Source organism: Ceratina calcarata, unplaced genomic scaffold (genome assembly GCF_001652005.2).
Source record: "Ceratina calcarata isolate Rehan_Ccalc_2016 unplaced genomic scaffold, ASM165200v1 scaffold297.2, whole genome shotgun sequence".
In the NCBI taxonomy this organism is placed as follows: Eukaryota; Metazoa; Arthropoda; class Insecta; order Hymenoptera; family Apidae; genus Ceratina; species Ceratina calcarata.
Genome location: NW_017152138.1, coordinates 2,593,538 through 2,606,247, shown reverse-complemented (window position 1 = coordinate 2,606,247; position 12,710 = coordinate 2,593,538). Strand labels below are relative to the sequence as shown.

Genomic DNA, 12,710 nt, shown 5'->3' with positions numbered 1-12,710 from the left:
AATATCGATTTTTCTGTTTTCGTTGACACACTGAATCGCGTTTTTCTGTTTCTTTATCGAGAATTGGAAAGCGCTCGATCGAGAGCGACAGTTTTTTCTCGAACTGTCCGTTTTTATTGGCGAGTAAGGTGGAAAAACTTGTACGTGTACGTGTATATGTGTGTGTGTGTGTATACATATTGTATGTATATGTATATACGTTTGGCTGTGTACGTGTGGAAAAATAGCGACGAATCTCTGTTTTCTTTTGTTATACCGATAGGATCGGTAGATGCAGCGACCGTGAAGCGTACAAATTGAGATAATGATTTTCGACCCGTTTTAGATCGTGTCAGTTTTTCTTATGGGGATAGGACATTTGTTTAAAGCATTGAAAAAACGAGGCATAGATTTATTACTATTTTCGCGTCTTGTCCTCTTAGGGAAAACTAATGCAATTAAAAACGGGTCGTGAATAATTGCCCCGAGCTGTACATCGTGCAAGATAATGAAGCTGGTAATGCTTCGAGGTAATTGCAACAGTTTGGCAGTCTTTTTAAACGATTATATATTTTTATCCTCTCCTTGATCTCGTGTACTTTGTTGCAATTGGGTGAAGGAGAAACTTACTGATAACTTTTTCGGTCGAAAGTACATACGTATGTACATACGTACGTGTTTTTTGGCTTAAACGAGGGTAAAGTATTCATAGCAAATTTCTTTATTCAGAGGACTGTTTGCGAACAATCGATAGGAAACTTGACAAACTCTTGCGAAGGGTCTCTCGCTTATGAACGTTGACAAATTGTCTGCCAGAGCGTTAAGATTAGAGAATTGAAGTAACGTTTACACATTTAGATTTAAGCAGAGCTCTCCGTTGCGAACCGAGCGCGATAGAAAACCAGTTCTCGCCACTCTCCTACTTTACATAACTCTTCAACCAGAAAGATTATCGGCGTCGCTTCACGCTGGATTATTTATATATTCTTAGCTAAAATCGTAAAACCGTATCGTTTCGACTGGCGTTGATTTATAATTAGGGGAAGCTCCAATGTTTTCCTTAATCGTGAGCGGTTCGCGTTGTTTCCACGGACCTCGGTTTCGTTTTCATAACACTTTTGTTTCTTTGAAAGCGGTAAGGCATTGTCGGATATGTCAGCTGAGATCTCCGAATCGTCCCAGTGATTCGCGTTACATCGAAGGCTCTTACAAAAATATTTTCTTTGTATCTTGCATTTTATTTTCGACGATCTCTTTTCGGTTTCATTCTTCTTCTCTTGTCTCTTTTTATTTTATTTATTAACTATCTATTTCTTTTCTCGGGCTCTCTCCCTCTCTCTTCCTCTTTCTCTCTGGGACGTCGAATATACGTGAATGCTTAGATAGAAAAATTCGTTTCGAAAACAGGAAGAAACAGCGCACGAGGCAAGTTGCTTTTAGTTTCGTATGGAAAGCAGTTGCTCTTTTATGATTTCCTTAATTTGCCAATACAAGTTTCTGTTTTGCATCTTTATCTTTTCCCTTGACGTTCTAGTTCATTGATGGGTTGCTTCTGATTTCGTGGTGCAACGTACGTATAAGAAACGATAACGGGGAAAACAACCCGAGTGCACGTCAGCAACGAAACACGTTCTCTTCCTTTACCCCCTTTTCATTTTAGTATTAATTCCTTCTATTGTTCATTGACTCGCGATTGCTTCTACCATTAAAATCGTATGCACAGTTTTTCACTAGTTTTCCGCGCTCGAATTTTAGGCTACGTACGTTTCTTCTTTATTCCTTTCTGTACATATAATCTTTTTATTCTTTTTGGCACATGTACTCTTGGCTTGCACACCGACGGTCCAAAAATTCCACCTGCATTTCCGTTTCTTTAATTAGGATCTTAGGAATTAGATAATTGCACAGAAATTAAAATATTCTTATCGGCTATTGTTAATTGTAAAAGTCAGGCATAAGAAAAAATAGTAAACCTTCTTGGAATCATACAATTTAAAAGAGTGTAACTTCAGTTTTGTAGTAATTTCCAATAACATTCGATGAACCTTTAAATCGTCGGTGCCTCTTATCCAATCGTTTCTCGCCTTCCGATCCGATCGTTTTCATTACACATACACGCGATGATTACTACTTAAGCTTGCACATTATTTTTTTCACAATTTTCTCTTCTTTTTATATTTTTATCAGATTTTCGTTTATTAAACGAGCAAAATCGCGGACAATCGGGCACAGGAGAACTAACAACCATTTGTAAACAAATCAGTTAATGTCTCTCATAAAGGAAATTCAATCTAATTACGACTCACGATTGGACTACTCGATCTACTAATCATTTTGTATATCTTTTTGCGGGTGATCGACCGCGATTGCTCGTAAACTCAAACACGATCAGGCCCGTTTCTAAGTAACCGCGATCTCTAGATTCGAATTTACTTAACTTGTTGAAAATATTCTGATACTCTTATAGAATCGTCGCCGATCTCACCGTTTCATTTCGCGCACCCGGAAGAGTCCGTGGTAGGTAGGTACATACAAGTTTCCAATTCCACTCTACGATAATCAATAATATATATATATATATATATTTATGTACAATATACTTTGTTAAGCCTCAACAATTCCCGTAATAAGTCTATATTAGTCGCGAGTCGGTCAGGATTTTCGTCGATGTTTTTCCTCTCGATTTTCAACGTTTACAGTTTACGTGACGAATATAGATATGCAAAAATATAATTTTTTTATCTGTAGGAGGTCCTAAATATTGATTGCAGTAAATTATATCGAGTGTTTCAATTACCTTAACTGCGTATACCTGCGATTGGAACGAAGATTATGTACAGATACGTACACGTAAGAACGTGTGTTATTTTTTATGCACATTTTATTAATATTCATTCCAATCGCACTTGTACAGGAGTGGATGAGAAGAAATTTAAAAACTAGTGAAATTGTACCTGATTGTTGTTAGTGGACCATTATTAGATAAGTCGAGTGAGACTCGATCGATGAAAATTCTGACCGATGACACCGACCAGAATCTTCGATAATGCATTAGTCAACAATGAATTTGACGATCTGTTTCCCTTGTTGACAGTTTTCGCGTTTGCTCGATGAACCATTAGAAGCCACACTAACGTCGTACGCGACGAGTTGAAAACTTGTGAATCTCTTTTGGATAGAGTCCTTTGAACTTTACGATCAAAGAATATATCGTAATTTATCATACACGAAACAATCCCTAGTAGTTTGGCACAGTCAACCTTTAAATTTCCCACCCCGTTCTCGACATGTGTAATATTTCCACTCGGAGTTTCTCAGTATTACTCGTATTAAGTTTTATCATACTATTACCTTATTCTCCCTCGCCGGCTTCAATTTAATCAGACACAGCTTCTCGTATCGTTACAATAATTAAACGATGGTTAAAGTAGAATCGTATCAGTTCGATTAGCAGCTACGTGCACTTATCATCCCATCGACTCGCTAATCGAGATTCATTGTCCTCTAACTTATTTACTCTTGAGAGTTCCCACCATCAGGGCCAGGCTCAGTTAGCACCTGACCGAGAGCTCGGCCGTCCGATCGAGAGCGTTCACCGACGCTTCCATTGTCGGTGAAGTTGAAGAGGTAAGCTTGTTCTTCTTCTTTCTTTTCTCATCGATGCGGCGGATCGTCTCTTCAGCTACGTCGAGGACGCACCAAAGGCCGAGCTCTGGTCGCGTAGGGCTACGGTGGTTCCGGCTCGGAGGTGGGAGATTCCTGCTACGCTTCCAGGAATATCAACGCCGTAGGTTTCGGCTCCAAGTTGCTCTTCTTCGCCTCGACCACCAAGAACTCGATTTCGTTTCGATCCCGTCGAGCGAACGATTCCGCGATCAGTCTTGCTACTTCCTGATGATGAAGACCTGTACAAATCGGACAATATTTCAAACAGTCGTTCTCTCTATTGTCGTGCTTTCCACTTGTTAGAGCTTAAGAGAAGCTCACCTTCGACTTTGTGGCCGTCGACTTCTAGGATCAGCTGACCGACCTCAAGACCACCGGCCTCGTACGCTGCTCCGTTGTCCTATCAATAACATTAGACATGATCGAATGATATATGCCACAAGTACATGTGAAATTGTCTCTAACCGCAAGAATACTGAACTCACGTGTATGTTGATGATTCTGGGCAGTGGATGCTTGGTATTGGCGCCGCCCTCGATGGCAATGCCCAAAATCGACTTGGTCTTTTTCACGGTGATCCTCAGGTTACCCTGATGATCGGGCACCACCAATGCCCCGTCCTCTTCCCTTCGCTCCGATATCTCGCTCCTCGCCAACCTTTGAGCGCTGTGATGTCTTCGGGGTGGTCCGCCCGCACCACCGGCACCGCTAGCCGCCGCGCCGGAACCACCCTCCTCGAGTAGTTGTGCCTCCTGCATGTCGAAGCTACGGGATAGCTTGTGCGCGAGTTCCTGAAACGGCCACCGCTACGTTTCAACGAGAGTCGAAGACTCAGTCCGGGTTTTCGGTCTTGACCTTGCGCCATCGTGACAGCGACAGTGACAGCCACCCATCCCTCGTCTACGATTCTTTTCCCATACCGCTTCTCTAAAAGCGCACGACAGAGACAGACGAATTTTATTTACGAGGGAACTGATTTTGCGACTCGTTCATTTCGAAGTCACTGTCACGCCGGCTGTCAAAGTCACTTGGAAACACGCACGATGACAGCACACAAGAGCTAACAAGGAGGCTGAATACGTATGCTGACGAGTGACGAGTGTTCGTGTGCACGCTGTAGTCGAAAAGATTCCGGGTAGTCGGTAGAGTCAGTTACGTGAGAAGAAGTTCGACAACCTTCGTCTCTCAGAACTACGGTACTTCCAAACGTTATTGAAAGTTTCTCGAGAATCGTTGCAAACGTTTCGTACTTCGTAAGAATTGTTGCGACATTTTTCAAACGATACGAACTTAGATTTCTCGAATCAGCGAGCGTATAAATTGTCGAAATTTAATTGCCTACCGGGGTTCGCTTCTCCACAACGGTGCACAACTTCTCCCGGTTATCTATATGCAATAATCGTACGCAACATCGTGTAGACAGAAAAAATTATGAATAAAATAGACAGTATCGATATAGGTATCGCAAGAGTATATTAAAAAATTAAGTTTCATGCTTGCTGATAGAGGCTGGTAGCATTTGGGTGTGGTGGTGCTCGGACAGAGTGGTAGTGGTGGTGGTGGTGGTGGTGGCAGCGGTAGTGACGGTGTTTGTCGTTTCTTTTAATTATTACTTCACGAATCGAATCGTACCGAAAATGTTAAATGTTTCCGTGTCTCTTCATTTCAGAATTTCATGACCATTTCTAGATTTTAAGTAATTAATCAACCGTACAAAATCCCCAGTACGTACGCATAGGAGAGTTCTCGACGTTCTCTAAGCTAGTCGAGCTTCAAAATTTCGTAATTCTCGCGGAACTTCCTCGAGCCCCCCCCGACTTACTTTCCAAAGCAAACTCTACATTTTTCGAATCTCTCGTTTCTCTCCTTTGGAGAGAAAAGTGTCTAACTAAATCCAGTCGTTAAAGTAAACTCGCGAGTTTCCGGAACGAATACTAATGCGTTTGTTAGACGTCTACCGCGGATACAGAGTTGGCCAGAGATTTATACGACAGTTTAATGCTATATTAAGAAAGGAATCGCATTACGCACAGCGTTCGGTTGTTACTTTCAAAATGGTCGACGGGCAATTAGGCATCTTTTCTCGCACGCGGAAACCAGGATTTTTTTTCTCAGATCGATGGATCCGTAGGTCACGGTCGACAAGCGTGGAAATCGAATAAATTCGCGCGAGGAGAAACGTGAACAGCGAATCGGTGAAAGTGTTCCGTGCGTGTCAAAGCCACGCGAGCACACGCACGCAAATTTCTCTTCCTGTACCTGGACTAGTTGAAATTGAATTGGACTTGAATCGCGTTGCCTTGCGTCACGACTATCAAATAATTCAACGACGGCAAAACCAACATAATCGTTAAAAAATTACTGGAATAATAACGAGATAGGTAAAAATTCTGACGTTCGACGATCGATTAAAACGCACCGAAGAAACTGTTTAAAACTTTTCCGGTTTAATTCAAGTTTTCGCGTTCGGTGAAAACTTCCGTCCACGCTTTCTCTGCTGATTTACCGTCATCGAAGGCGTACAGAGCCTCATTATAGGATTCAGACTTTCTTCCTACGAGTTCCTCTACCCTAACAATTGCAAGTCGTTCCGTCGGCTATCTGCGATCACGGATCCATTCGCACGTTTCTAATCTCTAACGACGGTAAGTACGTGTACAGTTGTACGAAACGAACGATATCTACCGATTTGCACGCGCGCTGCCTAGGCATTTTCTCCGCCGAACTTTGGCCGTACCACGTATTACATAATTACATTCGATGTGAGTAGAGTGATCGTGCATGCCAAGACATCTATGTTAAAAATTACGTTTTCACGTAGTACGTTTCAGGCTCAGGTGTATATATAATTATATATGCGTCCCGTGACGGCGGGCTGGGGGGGGGTCGGGGAGTGCTGTTTATAATTATATATACATGGCATTAATTAAGACGTAATAATATTAGTTCGTGCGTTCAGAATACAAAGTCAAAAACAGGACAAATTGAAAGTAGCATGTGCAAGAACATCTAAGAATAAACACGTACACACCTAACGCTAATTTCGACTAAGTTCGACTAAACTCTAAAGAGCGTAAAAAGGAGTTGATCGTGAAACAGAGAAAGACAGACAGATAGAGAAAAATACATAGGCGCATGTACGTATGTAACAATGTAATAGAAATTAGTGAAAGACAGTGATCTAATTGTATGGAGGAAAACTTCATGCCAGAGCGGATGATCGTATCTCGTGTGGCTCGAAATTCGTTTCTCCCTTTTACGAGATCGTTCGATAATATATTCCGTTTAAAACAGGAGAGTATAAATACGGAATCGAAGTAGAATTCATTCATTAACGTGAGAATTTAGCTGCAACGTTTATGTGCTTCTACGAGTTTCTTGTACGCTTCTAGCAAAAGTTTCGTTCGAGTAACGTGTCCTCGAAACCTGAAAGAATAGAAGACTCTCGGCAACTCTGGCCGGAAGTTTCCGTTGTGTCTGTCGAAAACTAAAATTTTTTAGTTTAAACACATTCATTTACTAGCTCGCGTCGACTCTAACTATTATTGAGAGCACTACTTTCTATCGTATTCTGATGGAGATATTCAAAATTATTGGGCTAACTAAGATAGACACTATTTCATTTATTGATCTAGCGATGAGTCTAAGGGACTGGGATTACCGACGAATAAAATTACTACGTATTTTTTTTCTTTTTATAGAATCTCAACCCCAAACTTATCGCGTTTAATGCTAACGTGGTATTTAGATCCGGTGCAAAATCACTCGAGAATTATTTTCAAAGAGAAGAGATGAAAACAAAATTAAATAATATTCTAAGTTTTTTTTTCTTCTTCGTTCAACGAAATTATTCGTGAACAATTTTCAGAGAGAACAGATGAAACGAAAACAGACTTTATTTCCTCTCTGGTTCCGCGGAACAAAAAATTGTGATAAGTAGAGAGATAAAATCGGATTTGCTTCGAATCGCAACGAACGAAACGCTCAGCGAATATACCGAGATAAACCTTTGTTGATAAAAGTCGCGTAAAAAGAGAGACGCGAGACCTTTAGATAAGGGTAGTAAAATTTCCTTTCCTCCGGAGGGAAGAATGGAAATTTGCAAAATTTGCATTGTGCCGAAGATTCCAACGTCGGGCCGCCCGGCTTCTAAGAGCGCCAAGTTCTATTAAGACAGCCGTCTTCGTTTGAGTTTCAAGGAAACTCCTCGAGAAGTTCGATCGGAAGTCGAGCGGATCATTCGAGCTGATTCGAGCAGTCGCGTTAAGAAAATTGACGTGAGAAAAGAAAACGGAGAACCGATTTTATATCTATACAAATAAAACAAAGAAGGCAAGTTTGGAAAGACAGATTTAAAAATGGTAAAAGAGAGAAGTGGATATCCGTATGTATGTATAAGTAAATCTGTGCATGGTAGAAGACGTAACGTGTATGTTTGGTGGGTTCCGTTCTTGTTTTTTTTTTTTTTGTTTTTTTGGATAAGAAAACTTACGAGGGGCCTGGCGCCCCAGTACCAGGATTTGACGCGTTGCGTTAGCCCACCGAGTAGGTGAGACCTCCAACCACCGAAACCTCCACCACCTCCACCCTCCGAGTTCCTCTCCTCCCTTCCTTCTTCCTCATCCTCCTCCATATCGCGATCCCTTTCCGTTCCGCCTCCGCGTCTCCCATTACCGATCATCTCGGCGTCGCTACCATCGCAACCACCGTCGCTCTCCTGCGTCGCGACGGCCCGCGGACGGAGAAAAACATCGAAAGCCACGTGTTAGACGATACCCCCATTGTCAGCCGATCATATTCTAATCGTGTGTCTATCTGTGTGATCGTGTGTTCGTGTATTGGGTCACGGTAACATTAACGTTCATTTTCTCGCACTCTCCTCTCCTCGTAGGCGAGACATTTGTTTTGGGGTTGTAAAGATATTCTGTTTGCTTCATTTCGTACTGGGTTTTATACAATTTACTATGGCGTAGGTTTCAATTAAGCAGGTATGTCACACTGTTATTTAACACTATTACTCAGTTATAAAACGATGATCTAAAATCGATGATCAAAGATATGAATCTAGGCTATGGGGTTTCCAAACTCGAGGAATCTAACGTCTAGAACTACGGAATTTCGACTGGTCTACACCAAACTACTTGATTCAACTTTCCCAAAAGTATTTAGACACAGCATGCCTGATTAATGTTCGCATTTCTATCACGTTTAAAATTGAATCAATTATTTCTCAACAATAATCTTGATAAGAATCCATGTCTGCGAACACTAAGCGAGCACGATTTAAAACATCTTAAAACAAGTATCAGGTATCTATTATACAAGGGGATTCTGAACACAGGTCTGACTTTATAAAACTCTATTAAGGATTGCCCCTATAAAAAGATTTCCACCGACTTATTAATTACCTCGCCGACTTAATCAATATTTGCAACGTTATAATTGCGCGAGAGTACGAGTGCACGATCTCCCGGCGAGGGAAACGTTCCCATGGTCCCCAAAGTAATCGTGGCAAACCTATGGCAACGGTTATTATCGCATCGTGCTTCGCTCCCATCCCATCGCGTAGGTAGATCGTTGAAGGAACGCGAGAGAAAATTCCGATTCCGTGCAGATACCTCGATAATCTCGGCATCGCGGGCAAATGATAGTCATAAGTGATTTCAAGGTCTCGCGATCGCACAGTGTATCTTCTTTGTTTCGACAAAAATTGGATCGTCGCTCGACGAGCGTTTATTGGCGAATCGATGGGGAATTACGGTGAGTCGCTCGGGGCTAGGGGATGCTTTTAAGCTTTCAGCCTGCCCCCGAGATTCGCGATGATCACCGCCCGCTGAGGGTGCCGCCCGCCGTAGGCGCTCACGGGGAAAACGACCTCTTTCCTTCGCTTCTCGCTTCGGTGATTTCTCGTTTTCTGATTTTATCCCTCGCAACGATGGCGACGCGGCGTTGATATTTTTAGACGCTCGGCTCTCGTGAGCTCTCAGATTCTCGTTCTCTTATTAACGCGATCAATGCGCCATAGGACACGGCTACGCGTTTACTCGTACGCTGTTATCATTGCTAATTAACACGTTCGTTTTACAACGCGGTGTCAAGTTTAATGTAAAAAAGCACACGAGATTATAATTTCGTGTTCACGTCCATCTCCCATTCTCTAAGACCTTGTCCGTAAAATCCATTTAATTATTACAATTTTAAAAATATATTACAATAATTTGTGATGCAAAACCTATTGTAATAATCATTTCTACAAACGATACGGTCCCGACTGAACTTCCAACGTGTTTATAACAATTATACATAGAATTTTATGAACCTCGAGACACGGCGCGTTACGCGGAAGCGTGCAATCGCCGGCTTAATTAATCCTAATTAAGACTAGAAGCAAGATCGGTTTCCATGGATCGTTGTTACGTGGAAGCAGTAGCTATAGGTTGACCTAACGGGACGCGTCTCGTCGCGACGCGACGAGTCGTACGTAATTCGTTCTCGTTCTCGTTCTCGTTCTTGTACAGAACCGAGCCAATCGTGCTAAGTAATTCGCGGTATACTACACGTGAGTGCATACATATATGGCCGAACGGCTAGCCAGCTCGAGCAACCTTAATTACCGTGGCTAACGGAATGACCACTGACTGAGTGGCGGCACTCGTAAGTGCCTGCGCAAATAGTCGTCCGTCAGGGCGAACGTTTGATTGCCCCCTTGCGGTTTTTGCACAGATTGCAGGACGAGAGGCTCGAGTGATTGACTGAAATTAATTGCTCCTAAATTAAGTTGCTAAGTTTTACCATCATTGTTATCATCGTCGCTGAGGTGAGCCGAGGTTTACTCGGATCGACCGACCTAAATTGCGAGGCTGTCAGGTGATAGGCGTCGCCGGTTTTCGAGTCCGTTGCTTCCTGGTAAGCGTAAGTAAAGAATACGTACACGGCCGATAACGGGACAGAGCGACGCGCCGAAAACTTTCACCGCCGACCTATTATCGGCCTCGACCATTATATTATCACCATCACAGTTTCGCAGACTCGGTGTGGGTTAAGGTTAGTGGGTAACCGCGGTTGTTGAATTACGAGCCAGGTGGGTACTGGCTCTGCCAGTGTTTTTCAGGCTGGAACGATATCTTCGTGGAAATCCTCTTCGCTCGCAGATTAACACAGACGCGATGCCTCTGCGTGTATCGCGCATAATAATCCACTGGGTCATAAAATTTCGTGAAGGATCCATGTCGAAACGTTCGGAATCGAAATGCACTTCGCCTAGAATCGATACCATAAAAAGTTATCGTAGACTGCGGCTGAGTATCGCTTTCGAATTCTTGTGTAATTCCTTCGAACTTGGAAACGCGTATGTGTAGAGATTATAAAAAGTGAATGCGTCGAGTTGCTCAAGAAATCGACTGAACAAGGATAATGTTTTTGCCACGCGGTATGTGGGTATTTAATCCTTGTGAACGTTCTTTACCGTATCATCGCGTAAATTACAATGATCATGCGAATATCGCGTGCTCGAGCTTTTTGACCATAGGCTCCGCCGAGTGTAATTAGTTCACAAAGGGGAACGATTTAACAAATTGAACGGCCTCTCGCTTAACCAGATCCCCCGTCCTGCTTTATTTTCCATATGAACGGCGGCTGGTTATTAATCAGCGATTTGCATACGCAGTGAGTCATCGGAGAGGGTCCAGCCGGTGAATGTACGCGTGAAAGAGAGGTACTTAGATAGGTGCGCGTATGTAGATAAAAGGATGATCCGCGGATCGAACCGGTTTCCAAGATAAGAGATAAACCGAGTGCGAGGCAACCAGCGGACACGAGAAATCGATCAAGAAACGAGCCCGCTCCAATTTTTTTTCGTACCAACCGCCACGCTTTTTCTGGCTCACGCCTTTCTTCGATCGCTAACAATCAGCACAGTCGATTCGACGTGTTCAATATAAGATCAATTTCCTATCGCTCGCATTGGATCTGTTCGATTCCAACGATCTCGAACTGTGATAAATAATAATATTTTTTATTGATTAAATAAGGGATTTTATATATTGTAAGATAAGAATGAAATCATGAAGAATCGTTAATGAATATGTAAGACGCGATTCTGTTATAGATTAGTTTCCCACGGACTGTTCCTTAATTGGCACTCAAAATCCGTGGAGAGTCAGTAAACGAGTTCTTCTTCTAATAAAAATTCGCTAATTAGGACAGCCAAAAAACCTCTCCTAAATTAGCGAACAAATCCTGTCGTATCTTTTATTTTTTTTAGGGATTTTATATATTGTAAGATAAGAATGAAATCATGAAGAATCGTTAATGAATATGTAAGACGCGATTCTGTTATAGATTAGTTTCCCACGGACTGTTCCTTAATTGGCACTCAAAATCCGTGGAGAGTCAGTAAACGAGTTCTTCTTCTAATAAAAATTCGCTAATTAGGACAGCCAAAAAACCTCTCCTAAATTAGCGAACAAATCCTGTCGTATCTTTTATTTTTTTTCTATTTCCCTCTAAACGGTCCTGAATTCCTCTCTTATTTCTTTCGTCGTCATTAGACTGTGAATCTTTCCTTAAATTTAATCTAGACCGGTAATTAGGAATGTAATCCATAGTGCATCGCCGAAATACACGTATGATCCTCGTTGTCTGACCGGATTCCAGCGTTCATTGTCAGCTGACTCGTCATCCCCTTTGTTCGTACCCGCTGCTGCGTTATCATCCTCCGCCGACGAGATCAACGCTTCCACTCAATCCTCGTACACATAACATAACCCGTATTCGACGGTCGCCAGACAACCTGGCAACGTTGTAAAACCCATTCTTCCAGGTGTCTCTCCATCTCTCTCCTTCTCTCTCGCCGGTCTTACCTGTCCGGCCGATCTCCCCACCTCGCGAACACCTACTTACTTGCGTGTGCTCGTTGCCTCTCTCTTTGTCCTCACCAGAAGATCGGTTTCGTCCTTGTCCTCTGGTCGCTCAGGTAAACGTAAACCTAGAGTCGGGACCGCTGGGAGTACCGTCACTTGACGCTCGGTTCTTGAATCACAATCAGTCGAGGCAACGCCGTCGTG

The 12,710-nt window shown here is 42.6% G+C and overlaps 1 protein-coding gene across 7 annotated transcripts in view; it reads right to left on the bottom strand.

The window, feature by feature from the left end:
- Positions 1–2,150: 2,150 nt before the first annotated feature.
- dysc (whirlin protein dyschronic) overlaps positions 2,151–12,710 on the bottom strand; it is a 57,450-nt gene continuing 46,890 nt past the window's right edge. For 6 of the 7 annotated variants that reach the window (XM_018023003.2, XM_018023009.2, XM_026812827.1 and 3 more), the window contains 4 exons: positions 8,138–8,362; positions 4,131–4,436; positions 3,967–4,045; positions 2,151–3,884 (listed from right to left, as the gene is read on the bottom strand). In XM_018023003.2, coding sequence (XP_017878492.1) covers positions 3,742–3,884; positions 3,967–4,045; positions 4,131–4,436; positions 8,138–8,362 — 753 coding nt within the window. In that variant the 3' untranslated portion in view covers positions 2,151–3,741. The remainder of the gene's footprint in view (positions 3,885–3,966; positions 4,046–4,130; positions 4,437–8,137; positions 8,363–12,710) is intronic. The other variant, XM_018023008.2, reaches the window with a different exon arrangement.